The 13,510-nt window shown below is 33.8% G+C and overlaps 2 protein-coding genes across 2 annotated transcripts; both read left to right on the forward strand.

The window, feature by feature from the left end:
• Positions 1–5,622: 5,622 nt before the first annotated feature.
• Positions 5,623–8,719, forward strand: LOC108461789 (pentatricopeptide repeat-containing protein At2g22410, mitochondrial). Its single transcript, XM_053019696.1, has 2 exons — positions 5,623–5,949; positions 6,571–8,719. The coding sequence occupies exon 2, from the start codon at positions 6,573–6,575 to the stop codon at positions 8,049–8,051; it is 1,479 nt and encodes a 492-aa protein (XP_052875656.1). The 5' UTR covers positions 5,623–5,949; positions 6,571–6,572; the 3' UTR covers positions 8,052–8,719.
• Positions 8,720–9,333: 614 nt separating this feature from the next.
• Positions 9,334–10,322, forward strand: LOC108461573 (PRA1 family protein B3). Its single transcript, XM_017761447.2, has one exon. It carries the CDS (start codon positions 9,469–9,471, stop codon positions 10,114–10,116), a length of 648 nt encoding a protein of 215 aa, XP_017616936.1. The 5' UTR covers positions 9,334–9,468; the 3' UTR covers positions 10,117–10,322.
• The last annotated feature ends 3,188 nt before the right edge of the window (positions 10,323–13,510 follow it).

Consider the following 13,510-nt stretch of genomic DNA (forward strand, 5'->3'; position numbering starts at 1 on the left):
TACTTTCTAATTTATGAGATAGGAAGGGTTATGGGTAAAAAGATGTAAAAAGATATGTAAAAGATATTTAATATAATGAAAATTAAAATTTTGGGAAAATAACATCAGTTGATTTTTGTTAAATTATGATTTTGGTCCCTTTATTTTATTCAAATTTGAGTTTTTATCTATGGATTTTAATTTGACATAATTTAATTATTTTATTTTTATAATACCACCAAATAGTTAATAGCAAACTATGCTTAATTATTTTAACTATTTAATCACAATATAAAAGTAAAGAATTAATTTATACCAAATTAACCAATCAATTTCAAATAAAAAACGAGGTTAAATTATGATTTCGGTCCTTTCTACCATACCCAAATTTAAGATTTAGTCCAAACACTTTAGTTTGACATACAATCATCATTCTATTTTAATAATATCAATAATCCAAATAATTAACTATGTAGATTAAAATATCAATGTGATTTTTAAATCTCGAATTTAAATATCTTAGAGATAGTAAAACCAAAAATTGACATAAAAATAAAAATAAAAATGTGTTATAAATGGACATAAAAATGGTTAATTTTGATTGATGGGATTGTATTTAGGATGGAGTTGAATATTAGGTGCATGAATTTGACACATTTCACAGCCAAAATTTGTGGATCATAATAAAAGTGGCTGACGTGGTCAATTCAGCTTCTTTTTTAATCATTTTATTTTTTATTATTATTATTATTATTATTATTATTATTATTATTAAATTTTAGACCAATGAAAAAAAAAATTTGTGGGTGAAGGACAAAAGTGGCTTTCTCTGTGGTTTTTGAAAGTGGAAAGTGTTGATAATGAAATTGGAAAACAGTCAACAAATTTCATTAATCATATGATTCACACATTTTCTTTTTCCTTCAAAATATTTTTGGAATTTAAAATGTTTACATTATTTTTGTCAATTTTTAATAAAGACATTTTGAGAATTAAGTTAGCATTCGGCTTGATTATCGGACGGGTATTTGCTTAGATTCAAAGGTTCATTTGAAAACAGGGGCGTAGCCAGGGGGCTGGCATGGGCCTCGGCCCCCCTTAAAATGTAAAATTACATTTCAAGACTTTGAATTTTTTTAAAAATTTTAAATTAGTAAAGGTAAAATTACACTTTGCCCCCCTTAAAATTATAAAAATTTAATTTAATCATTTACAAATTATAAAAAATTAAAATTTCATCCGCCCCCAAAAAAAATTTTCTGGCTTCGCCCCTGTTTGAAAAGTGAAAGTGTTTGAGTAAAATATAAATTCGAAAAATGAGATTGGATAAAAAAAAAATAAGACCCGGTTTTCTAAATAGGTCAAGTCTCTGGTAGAATTTTATCATATGCTTATATTTTTTTTGTATTTTTAATTTGTTAGAGAATATTTATTTTAATATTTTTAGTGTATTTGATGTATTATATTTTTTAAATTTGTTTTTATATAAAAAATAATCTAAAAACAGTCGGGCCGAGTCAAGCTTCGTTCAGTATTTTTAATATGGATCAAGCTTGAGCAAAATTTTAATCTTAGAAAGTGACCCTAAAATTCAGTATAGACTAGATCCATACCCAAACCGACTCGTGATCAGGTCTAATTAACATTATCATTTAGGTGCACTCGTAAAAGAAGCAAGGAGTTTGGTATTAAAGGATTGAGATTGAATTACAAATTTTTAAGGGGGCTAAATAATAATTTTTCCAATACTTTGAGGGGCTAAATAGTTTGTACCAAATATTAAGAATGCATGGGTGTTAATTAGAAAGATTTTAAATCAAGAAATTAACTAAATTTAGCTTTTACTTTTTAATATTTTAATAATATAAATATAAATATTTATTTAAATCTTGCTTATCTTCATTTATCTATTTCGATTTTACAATGTCATTATCCTCCATTAAAATATATATTAAGAGAAAATATAAATATATTATAACCACTGAATTTTTAAACTAAAATTTAGTGAATTATGTATGATTTAAATTATTTTTGGTTATTATTAAGTCTTAACTCGATTAATATTGATATTGTTGTCGGTGCGAGAATATATCAAGAAGAAGTAAAACGGAAATATTTTATACTATTTCATTATATTAAAATTTTAATAATTTATATGAATAGTGATTTTAAAAAAACTTGATTTAAAATTTAAGCGTTTAGTATTATTGTCAAAAGTATTTTTGAGAAATAAAATGTTCATTTTAGACATGATGTTGTAAAGTATAAACTATACATTTAAATAATATTCAAATTCTTTAATATTATGATATTTTAGTAAAAATACAAAAAAATTATTATACCTCATTAGTAATATTTCAATATATGAAATATAAAATTTTAATATTTGTAAGTAATTAATATTAATTACTTGTAAAATTTAATTTGAATATATAATTTTATATATTTGAAATAAATGTCAATAGAAAAATAATTATATGCTTAATATAAATATTACATAAAATATATTAGAGTATAAATAAAGGTTAAAGATGCCATTTTTTTTACTTTTGGAAAAAAAACTAGAAAAAACAGCTTTTGCTTTTGAAAATCGCTTTTGAGTTTAAAAATAATTTGTTTAGCATTGCTTATTACTCCAACAGTACTTTTGAAAATTAATGAGAAACAAAGCTTTAGTGATATTTTGAGGTATTTATAGGAGGGGTGAGAGCACAATGGAGGACCCAACCGGGTCCAAATTGTGGTAGGGATATAACAATAGGCCCTTCAGTATAAAGGTAGGTTATAAAGTGATTGTGCCTCAAGACAATCCGCAAATTACTCCCGCGAGTGGTGGTTGTTGCAAGTAACGGGTGGAAGATACAATTTATTGGTTAGATATCCCAGAAATATACGATGCATTGTTAGACTATTGAAATTAATTTGTACCTTTACTAATGAATTGGCGAATATTTTTGTTCGTAGTTGGTTCATATAAATTTTGCTTTGTGATTTAACGGATGGTATGCCCATTGGCTCGATAATTCAAGCATGTATAACATATACCCAAGTGGTGCAATTGTCAATTAGAGGATCTGAATTTATACAATGGAGAGGTGTTGTATGTATATTGTAGATGCGGTAATTGGACATGTAAAATAAAAGTGGTTCAAACTATCTATTGGACCTATTTTTTTATAGGTATACTAATGAAAAACTATCTCAAAAAAGACGAACTTAACCCGTACTTTTTTTTTTTATTTCTATTATATTATATGCAAAATCAATTTATATTTATATGAAAATATGAAAATAAAAAGAATTATTGTGAATCGATTCCAAGTTGAAGAAAGAATCAAATAGAATAGTCATTAATCAAATCATTCACTCCATAGTCTGATAAATCTTTTAAAAAACTGATTAATCGGACAAAAATAAAGATAGAGTCCCGTTCTACATGTCAATATCAATACCAACAACAATGAAATTTATAGTAAGAGGAAAATCCGTCGACTTTAAAAATCGTGAGGGTTCAAGTCCCTCTATCCCCAACCCCAAAAAGCCCGTTTGTTGTTTATTTTATCTCACCCTTTTTGTTAGTGGTTCAAAGTTCCTTATGTTTCTCATTCATCCTATTCTTTATCGTTTTACAAGTGTATCCTAGCATAGCAGAATTTTGTTCTCTTATTACAAGTCTTGTCGTTTGTGTAAGAAATGTGTACTATCCATTGATGATATATAACTTAAGCAGTGCAAAACTGTTCATTGATGATATAAAATGCAAGAAGTGTAGACTGTCCGTTGACGATACAAAATGGAAGAAGTGTAAATCATTCATTGGTGATATAAAATGTAAGAAGTATAGACCGTCTGTTGACGATATAAAATGGAAGAAGTGTAAAGCATTCATTGGTGATGTAAAAGGTAAGCAATGCATATTGTTCATTAGAAATATCAATGTAAGAAATGTGGACTGTATGTTTGAAATGCATACTCATTGGTAAGATAGAATGTAAGAAATGCATATTATCCATTACATAAGACATGCATAATGTCTATTAAAATGTAAGTAGGGGATTATTCATTGTTATAAATAATGGTGGCGAATGTAGATTTTGACCTTAGTTATTGACAAGTAGCATTGAATAAGTGTTTACAAAAGGATGAAGAGTATGGCAACCTGACCAGGATGTTGACGAGTATAGCAACCTAACTAGGTTGTTGACGGATGTGACGACTTGACCAGTAAACACAATTATGATGGGTGTGGCGACCCAGTTAGGTTGTTGACAAGTAAGGTGACTCAACTAGGTTGTTAATGAGTATGGTGACCCAACCAGTAAACACAATAATGACGGGTATGCAACTTGGTAAATAATAAAGTGACCTTACTCCCAAACGTATAGGAGGAGATTTATGGAAAGTAATAAAGTGACCCCGCTTTCTGATGCATAGGAGGAGACTTATGGAAACCAATAAAGTGACATTTCTCCTAGACACGTGGGGGGAGGCTTATTCAATAAGTAAAAAGATGGCCTTGTTCCCAAATTCATGAGGGGAGGCTTATGAAAAACATGGTGGTGCTGCATCCATTCGAAGCGGAAGGCTTATGATAGATCCTGCTCCCAGACACATAGGAGAGACTTATGAGAAAATCATAGGTCGATCGCACTACCGTTGGCTCTTGTAGCCCGGAATTACATGGAGAGTAAGGTCCTCCCGCATCGAATCACAACCATTGGCCAAGTCTACTCGACTTGGATTTAAGTGATGAAAGTGGAGTTACAAATATAACATGTAGAATTTATACATATGACATACATATAAAAAGTGGAGGTGACTACCTGCGGAAGTCCTTCGTGGGTTCCCTTTCTAACAAAAAACACTATATGAACATACATACATGCCGGGGGATATAACCACCTGCAAGAACCCCTCGTGGGCTCTCTTTGTCTCACAATATTCATTATACAAATATACAAACATACAAAGGGGTATAACCACCCATGAGAATCCTTCACAGGCTCTTTTTATCCCACAATATTCATTATACTAATATACAAACATGCAAAGGGGATATAACCATCCGCAAGAAACCTTCGTGGGCTCCTTTTGTCTAACAATGTACAATATACATATACCAACATGCAAAGAGGTATAACCATATGTGGGAACCCTTCATGGGTTCCCTTTTTGAGATTCATATAGGCGTTCATATATAAGCATGTATAGACAACCATCCTGGGTGTTAATAGTCCGTGGGATGTACTCGCTTGTGAGTGTGAGAACAGAAATATTTGCCATCTATTTTTCTTATGCCTCTGGATGGATTTTACGAGTAACAATGAGTTTCCTAATCAAGTTATCTCATTTCAGACTTTTTATTAGATCAATTGAAGCAGATTTGCAAGAAGCGCAATAAGCAAAGATGAAATCAAATAGCAGCAAATAGTAAAAGGCTAAAACTAGCAGCAAGTTAGAGGTAACCAATGATAATCTGAATCAGTAGGGTTGAAGGAGAAGGGCGTAGACTGAAGGTCGAAACAACAGCAAACTTGTAGAAATTGCAGCAACCTTGAAGGCAATAATTTTGGATGATTCTAACGTTTGATCGACGAGAGGAGCTGCTTAGGGTCGCCAAAATGCATCAAGCTATCTGTGTCGAAATGTCCGTGCATGCCATCCAACCCGCTGGACTAATATGCAAACAAATAAAAGTTTAAAAAAACCTCAAAACTACAAGAATTAAAAGTGCAATTTATCTTAGAAAGGTTAAGGGACCAGGGTTGAAATTTCCCCTCTTTTTTTCTTTTTCACGTCAGCACCGGTCAATTCTTTCCTCCTTCTCTTTCATTCCTTCTGATCTGTTTTCGCGGAGAACTCCTTGAAAGCCCGTCGGGATCCTCATCCGCCGGTACCCCCTCTGGCCAAAGCCAGTACACATCGAAAGCAGTCCTCGTCCCCTTTCCATTGTCTAAAAATAAACAAACGGTGAACCTCTGAACAGCTATAGGAAAAAAAATCTAATGACCCTTTTCTATGTTATATCATCAAATCTCAGTTCTCTACGTTTAATTTCGAAATCTCTCTTAAGCCCTTATCTTCTTTCTTCCTCTTCTTACTCACTTCACACTCGTTCGCTTCCTCCTCTCAAAGTAAAAAGGTCCCCCACCAACTGTAAGAAGGCACAAGCATTGTTTCTCCATAACCCACTCCTCTCAATACTAGAGGAATGCAAATGCTTGCCCCAGCTGAAGGAAATCCAAGCCCAAATGACCATCAAAGGCTTAATGTCAGATTGGTTCTTTTACAGCCGCCTTATAGCCTTTTGCGCCTTGTCAGAACACAAAAATCTTGATCATTGCTTTAAAATTTTGTACAATTTGCAAAACCCAAATGCTTTTTCATGGAATGTTACAATTAGAGGCTGTGCAGAGAGTGAGAACCCCATAGAAGCCATTTTTGTTTATAATCGAATGCTTAGAAATAATGGGTGTATCAGGCCGGATAATTATACTTACCCTTCTTTGCTGAAAGTATGCGCCTTTTTAATGTTGAAATATTTGGGTTTTGAAATCCTTGGTCATGTTTTGAAATTGGGTTTTGATGCAGATATGTACGTTCACAATGGGGTGATTCACTTTTTGGTATCATCCGGGGAATTAGAGTTGGCAGGTAAGGTGTTTGATGAAAGGTGTGTGAGAGATTTGGTTTCTTGGAATTCTTTGATTAATGGCTATATTAGGAGTGGGAGAGCGAAGGAAGCTATAGGACTTTATAGGAAAATGCAAGAGGAGGGAGTTGAGCCGGATGCGGTAACAATGATTGGGATAGTTTCTTCTTGTGCACAGTTGGAAGATTTGAAACTCGGGAGAGATTTTCATAAGTATATTGAAGATCATGGATTGAATTTAACAATTCCATTGTCTAATGCACTCATGGACATGTACGTTAAGTGTGGGAATCTTGAGAGCGCACAAAGGATATTTGATGACATGGAGAAGAAAACAATTGTTTCTTGTACTACAATGATTGTTGGATATACTAGATTGGGGCTTTTGGATGCTGCTCGGAAGCTTTTTGATGAGATGCCTGAGAAGGATGTTGTACCATGGAATGCAATAATCGGGGGTTATGTTCAAGCCAAATGTAGTAAGGAAGCTTTGACTTTGTTTCATGAAATGCAGGATGCTGGTATAGATCCTGATGAGGTCACCATGGTTTCTTGTTTATCTGCATGCTCTCAACTTGGAGCCCTTGATGTCGGAATTTGGATTCATCATTATATTGAAAAACACAAACTTCATTTAAATGTTGTGTTGGGGACTGCTTTAATTGACATGTATGCTAAGTGTGGGAACATCACAAAGGCTCTTCAGGTTTTCCATGAAATGCCATCTAGAAATTCTTTGACTTGGACATCAATAATTGGAGGTTTGGCTCTTCATGGAAATGCACATGATGCCCTATCTTATTTCTCAGAGATGGTTAAAGTTGGGTTAAGGCCAGATGAGGTGACCTTTCTTGGGGTTTTGTCAGCTTGTTCTCATGGTGGGTTGGTGGAGGAAGGTCGTAAATATTTCACCCAGATGACGTCCAAGTTCAGTCTGTCCCCTCAGCTTAAGCACTATTCGTGTATGGTGGACCTTCTTGGTAGGGCTGGGCTTTTAGATGAAGCTGAAGAGCTTGTCAAGAGCATGGCAGTTGAGCCTGATGCAGTCGTGTGGGGAGCATTGTTCTTTGCGTGTCGAATGCATGGAAATTTTGAGATGGGAGAAAGAGCTGCTTTAAAACTTCTAGAACTGGACCCTCATGATAGTGGGATTTATGTACTGCTTGCCAATATGTATGGTGATGCAAATATGTGGGAGGAAGCAGGAAAAGTTAGGAAGATGATGAGAGAGAGAGGAGTAGAGAAGATCCCTGGTTGTAGCTCAATTGAGGTCAACGGCACTGTTTATGAGTTCATTGTTAGAGATAAGTCTCACCCTGAATCTGAAAAGATATACGGTTGCTTAATTCAGCTAACACGACAATCGGGTTTTGCTGAATTTACGTACGGTCTCTCTGAGCTTGAAACCCATGGGGTATGATGGTCAGAGCAGCTTTTCTTGTCTTCAAGATGGTTCCATTTATTCAATCTTTCCAATAATTTGTTCAAATTGGATGAAACCTGATCAGATAATCTTTCTGAATTGAAGTGGATTAGTTTGTTCAAATTGGGATGAAGCATAATCTATCTAAATTGCAGGGGATGAAACCTGACCAGATAATCTTTCTAAATTGAAGTTTTGGTGTATAAACGCTTGCAGGCTTCGAACCTTACCTGGATAGGCCTTCAGGATATTTCCTGTGGTGGCCATAGAAGTTTGGTATCTGTTGGGGTGCTGCAATTTTTTTCCAGCATTGGTCTTGAACTGTGCAAAAGACATTAATAGAGTCTGCAATCTGCATGCTGTAATGGGGGAAGAGGCAATCGGTCGACTAAAGACATTAATAGAGTCTGCAATCTGCATGCTGTAATGGGGAAGCGGCAATCGGTCTACTACTGAAGCAGTTGCTGTAGCATTATTGTTGTTGACAATTTTCACTAAAATTTGTCAACTTAACATATTTATTGCATCATATGAGAGCAGCAGGGGCGGAGCCAGAAAAATGTCGGGAAGGGAATTAAGTTGTATTGTTTTTTTGGTGACAGAAAAAGTACTTAAAACTAACTACATAATCTAAATCATCCCCCCAACGGGGAGACCTCAAACAAGCGTAAATCGTTTGTTCTATAATGATCTAATTTGATCAGGCTAGCTATCAGCATCCTAGTTATCCCATCTAGTGATGTGTCGAATGCGCCAGTGCCCCAATATGCAACAGCAGCTGATGAACTCTCCTGATCAAAGCAGACTTAAAACCATTTGGAGGCCTCTTTTGAATAGCTTTAGTAGCCTTAGGATTATCAGTTTGAATTAAAACGCTATCGTAGTTTTGATCCATTAAAAGAATCAAATCATACAAGATGCATCACAACTCAACAATAAAAACTGAGTAATTTCTTAAATATTTTTATATTTTAATATTTTGATAAGAGTTAAAATGCAATATCTTTATATTTTCTTAAAGGATTTAATTAAAATTTATCATTATTGGGGACTAAAGTGTAATTTTATTATTATTAATTTAAATAATAAAAATATAAAATTTCAATTTTGGGATCGATTACTTGTTAAGTTGACAAATTTTGACTAAACAAAATGTTATCGATGTTATATTTGGACTGAAAATTTTAAATTGAGGACTTAATTTTTACTTTTTTTTAGTGTAGGGACTAAATCTCAAATGTTATCAAAGTACAGGCCCTAGTAACAGATTTTAATCTAAAATTTAACACCGTCACCGGTTCGTAAAACTCTCCCCCCCTCAGTTCACCTATCTAGTTTTCTTTGCAACAGTAAAATCCCAATTGAAAACTTTAAAGAATCCACGCACCACTATCTCTGATCTCACTCTCCGCCCATGGCGACCATTCCGATGACAAATTCTCAATCCACCGCTGGCAGTGGACCCCAATCACAACCCCCAATAACCAACCCTGCTTTCCGTACATTCCTCTCACGACTGACGTCTTCGATCCGTCAGGGATTCTCCCAGCGTCGGCCATGGTACGAACTCATCGATCGGACTGCCATGGCCCGTCCCGACAATTTAACGGATGCTTATTCTCGGATCCGTAAAAACTTTTCCTATTTCAAAGTAAATTACATTACTCTACTTGCACTTGTACTCGCTTTCTCGCTTTTGTCTCATCCATTTTCCCTCCTCGTTCTCCTCGGCCTCCTCGCCGCTTGGCTCTTCTTATACTTGTTCCGACCGTCGGATCAACCTCTCGTAATCTTCGGCCGTACATTCTCCGATCGTGAGACGCTTGGCATCTTGGTGGTGCTGACGGTATTCATCGTGTTCTTAACCAGCATTGGCTCGCTCTTGATCTCCGCCATTTTGATTGGAGTTGCCATTGTTTGTATACACGGTGCGTTTAGGGTTCCGGAGGACTTGTTTTTAGACGATCAGGATCCTGCAAACTCCGGATTCCTCTCCTTCCTCGGCAACGCGGCCTCTTCCGCTGCCATTGCGGCGGCCCCTGCTGTTGCCTCACGTGTGTGAACAACAGGTTTTTTCAAGCTGCACGAGCGTATGCGTTTCACCTTCGTTTTTGGTAAATCAAAATTTGATTTACTGTTTTCATGGTTGATTAAAATATTCTGTTGTAGCTTTGCTCTTGTTTGTATTTAGACTTGGATATGAACTTGGATTAAGAGATAGATCTTATTGCCTATTGATTTCGATGTTGTATTATTTTCTTCTTGAAATTTTGATGTCATTAGATTTAGTTTTAACTATTTATTTCTTTATCTGTTTATGATGGAATTTTTATGCTATTGGTTTTCAAGTTAGTGATAAGAATTTAGGAGGTTTTAGAGGGAATTATCAGTCCCATAATTTATGAAGATTTAAAGAAGATTTAAAGGTTTAGGGAAAGGTTTATGCTTGCTAACTGTTGTAATTGGAATGGAGAATGATATGAAGGTTTTGTTTATTAATTTATGAAGATTTAAAGAATATTTAAAGGTTTAGAGAAAGGTTTATGCTTGCTAACTGTTGTAATTGGAATGGAGAATGATATGAAGGTTTTGTTTATTAATTGTTACATGTTAGTGAAAGTGAGGGTTTTCGGAAGTTGGAACAATGTAGCTCTAAGCTGACGTTCTAAAACAAGTTTTGTTTTTCATTCGTTTCAAATGCATTGGCTAAGGTTCAAGCTAATTACTGCTTAAAGATTGGAGTATGGTATATCGATGTTTAGTGTAGTCGGGCATTCAATACCTTAGTTCATTGATATCATTTTAAGAATCATTTCAAATGCATTGGCTAAGGTTCAAGCTAGTTACTGCTTAAAGATTGGATTATGGTATATCAATGTTTAGTGTAGTCGGGGCATTGGGCATTCAATAGCTTAGTTATTGACATCATAGTAAGAATCATTTCAAATGCATTGGATAAGGTTCAAGCTAGTTATATAGCTTGACTTATAGCTGTCCTTGCTGCTTAAAGATTGGATTATGGTATATCAATGTTTAGCTTAGTCGGGCATTCAATAGCTTAGTTCATTGACATCATAGTAAGATTCATTTCAAATGCATCAGCTAAGGTTCAAGCTAGTTATATAGCTTGACGTGTAGCTGGCCTTACTGCCTAAAGAGTGGATCATGGTATATTGATGTTTAGCTTAGTCGGGCATTCAATACCTTATATCATTGACATCATGGTAAGAATCATTTCTTGACCTGTAGCCGTCCTTACTGCTTAAAGATTGGATTGAGATCTATCGATGTTTAGCTTACTAAAATGTTGGCATTTAATAACTTACTTCATTGATATCATGGTTAGAATCATTTTAATTTCAACAATTAGGTGATTCTGTTTGGTCCACTGCTGTACCTTCTGCTATTTGATAGAGAAGAATTATCCGTAGACATGTACAAGGAATATATTTACGTGGAATTTGAGTTAAAATATTCATCTATGTTTGCTAAAAGTTTCTTGAGGTAATTCTTTTGAGGTATGTAAGTCTCTTATTTAAATATGTGGTATATGTAGTATAGCAGTGTTGATTCAAAATTTATTTTTACATTTTGGTCATTGAGGTTGCTTGGGAGATTATGCAGTAGGGATAAGAGCAATAGTTTGCTTACACACTAGCTTAATTATTTTCAATATAATAACTTTCACGTCATGTCCACACTCTAATATGTTTTTGTACACACACACACATTGTTAGAACTTTTAGCTTCTCAGAAGCGTGGCCTATCGAATGTTCCCGTTTGTTTATGTTCATCACCTAATATGAGACTGAAAGCATGCATTAATGATTGATGCAACTTTTAACCTCATCTTAATTATACCATCTGCAGCTCTATAAAGTCTTAACAATTACATCATTTATTGCCAAGATAATATGTTCATTAACTGCAAAAGGCTTTTTTGTTTTACCTTTTGCCATCTATATGCATGGTGCTCAAGTGATTGTGCATTAAAGCATATTTTGCATGCCATTTTTACATATTTATGCAGCCTCCTTTACCTCCGATGACCATTATCTGCTGCTGGTCATAAAGTTTAAGCCAAATAAGCATCTTTAGTTCTGCCAATATGTTCTTTTGCATCAACTGTTGGTTCTTTGTAGTATGATAGGCTAGGCTTGGGATCTATGTATAGTGAAGCAAAGTTAGAGATGGTATCTTCTAAATGCTCTATGTGATCTTATTACTAGTGGGGACAGTTGAATTCATTTCCTTGGTTCATGCTTTGTGTACTTGAATGATCCTATTATCTATAAGCTTGTGAGTTTTATAGTTTTCGATTTAGGTTCGAAAGAAATAGGATTCACTTTCTTCTGTGTATTACCGAACTCTCTAGTACCTTGAGCATTGTAATGACTGATTCGGACATAGATATTTATGTTTGTACTCAATGCTACAATAATGGAAATGAGAGCAGAGAACCGTTGTTTTCGATTCTTGTACCCTGAAAATGGAAGGATGGAAACCACAGATAATTAGGAATATTGAGTGAACTGAGTTGCTTGATGTTCAAGTGTTGCCAATATCTTGGATAAATGATGCCAACAACATAAAAGAGCAATGGTTAAGCCTCTAACCTGGATTTGAATCCTAGTGATGCAATTCTCTTCTTAATTTGTCATGTACGCATATATTTACCTTAGATAAATGATTGTGGAGGCAAAGAAGAGAGTTCCGTGGTTGAACAGGGACTACATCAAATCGAATGTTCTCAACTTTCAAATAGGCATCGCTTTGGTTTTAGAATCGGACTGGTTTGAGATTCGATTTGAGGTATTGATTTGTAATAAGAGGTTGGAATGGTTGACTTACGAATTGAAGGTTGAATCGGGTTAAAAAATTAGCGGTTTAATAAATTTTCTTTAATTTGTTAAAATTTTTTAAATATTTATTTTTTTGATAATTTATTAATTGAACCAGATAAACCATTTGGACTAGCAACCGATGGTTGATTGTTTCAATCGATTTGGTTCCAAAAACCTTGAGGTATAAGATTATTTCCCGTTCATTTCATTTAATGCATTATTAATTAGAGGTAAGTAAAACTCGATTTTTTTGAGTCAATTCGAATAAGTAATTCAAGTATTAAGTTTGAGTTGAGATGAATTTTACAATTTGAATAATTCAAATAATTGAAAAATAAATTAGTGTAAATACTCTTTTGGTTTCTATCAATTTTGAAAATAAACGAATTGGTTTCTCTCAACAAAATTACAAAAAAAAAATCAAAATAATTTTTAAAAATTCAAAATATTTATAAAATTTCAAATTTATATTTTAAAAAAATTATAAAATTTTAAAAAAATTAAAGAATGAATAAATAAAGTTAAAAATTGTAAAATTTTCTAAATCAATAATTTTGGGACTTAAATAAGTTAATTAACTATTCAAGTTTATCATACTAAATAGTTATTTAT

This window comes from Gossypium arboreum, chromosome 10 (genome assembly GCF_025698485.1).
Source record: "Gossypium arboreum isolate Shixiya-1 chromosome 10, ASM2569848v2, whole genome shotgun sequence".
Lineage (NCBI taxonomy): Eukaryota > Viridiplantae > Streptophyta > Magnoliopsida > Malvales > Malvaceae > Gossypium > Gossypium arboreum.

Excerpts from the sequence above, each read along its gene's own strand:
- LOC108461573 (XM_017761447.2), top strand. The coding sequence starts at position 9,469 with ATGGCGACCATTCCGATGACAAATTCTCAATCCACCGCTGGCAGTGGA.
- LOC108461789 (XM_053019696.1), top strand. The coding sequence starts at position 6,573 with ATGTACGTTCACAATGGGGTGATTCACTTTTTGGTATCATCCGGGGAA.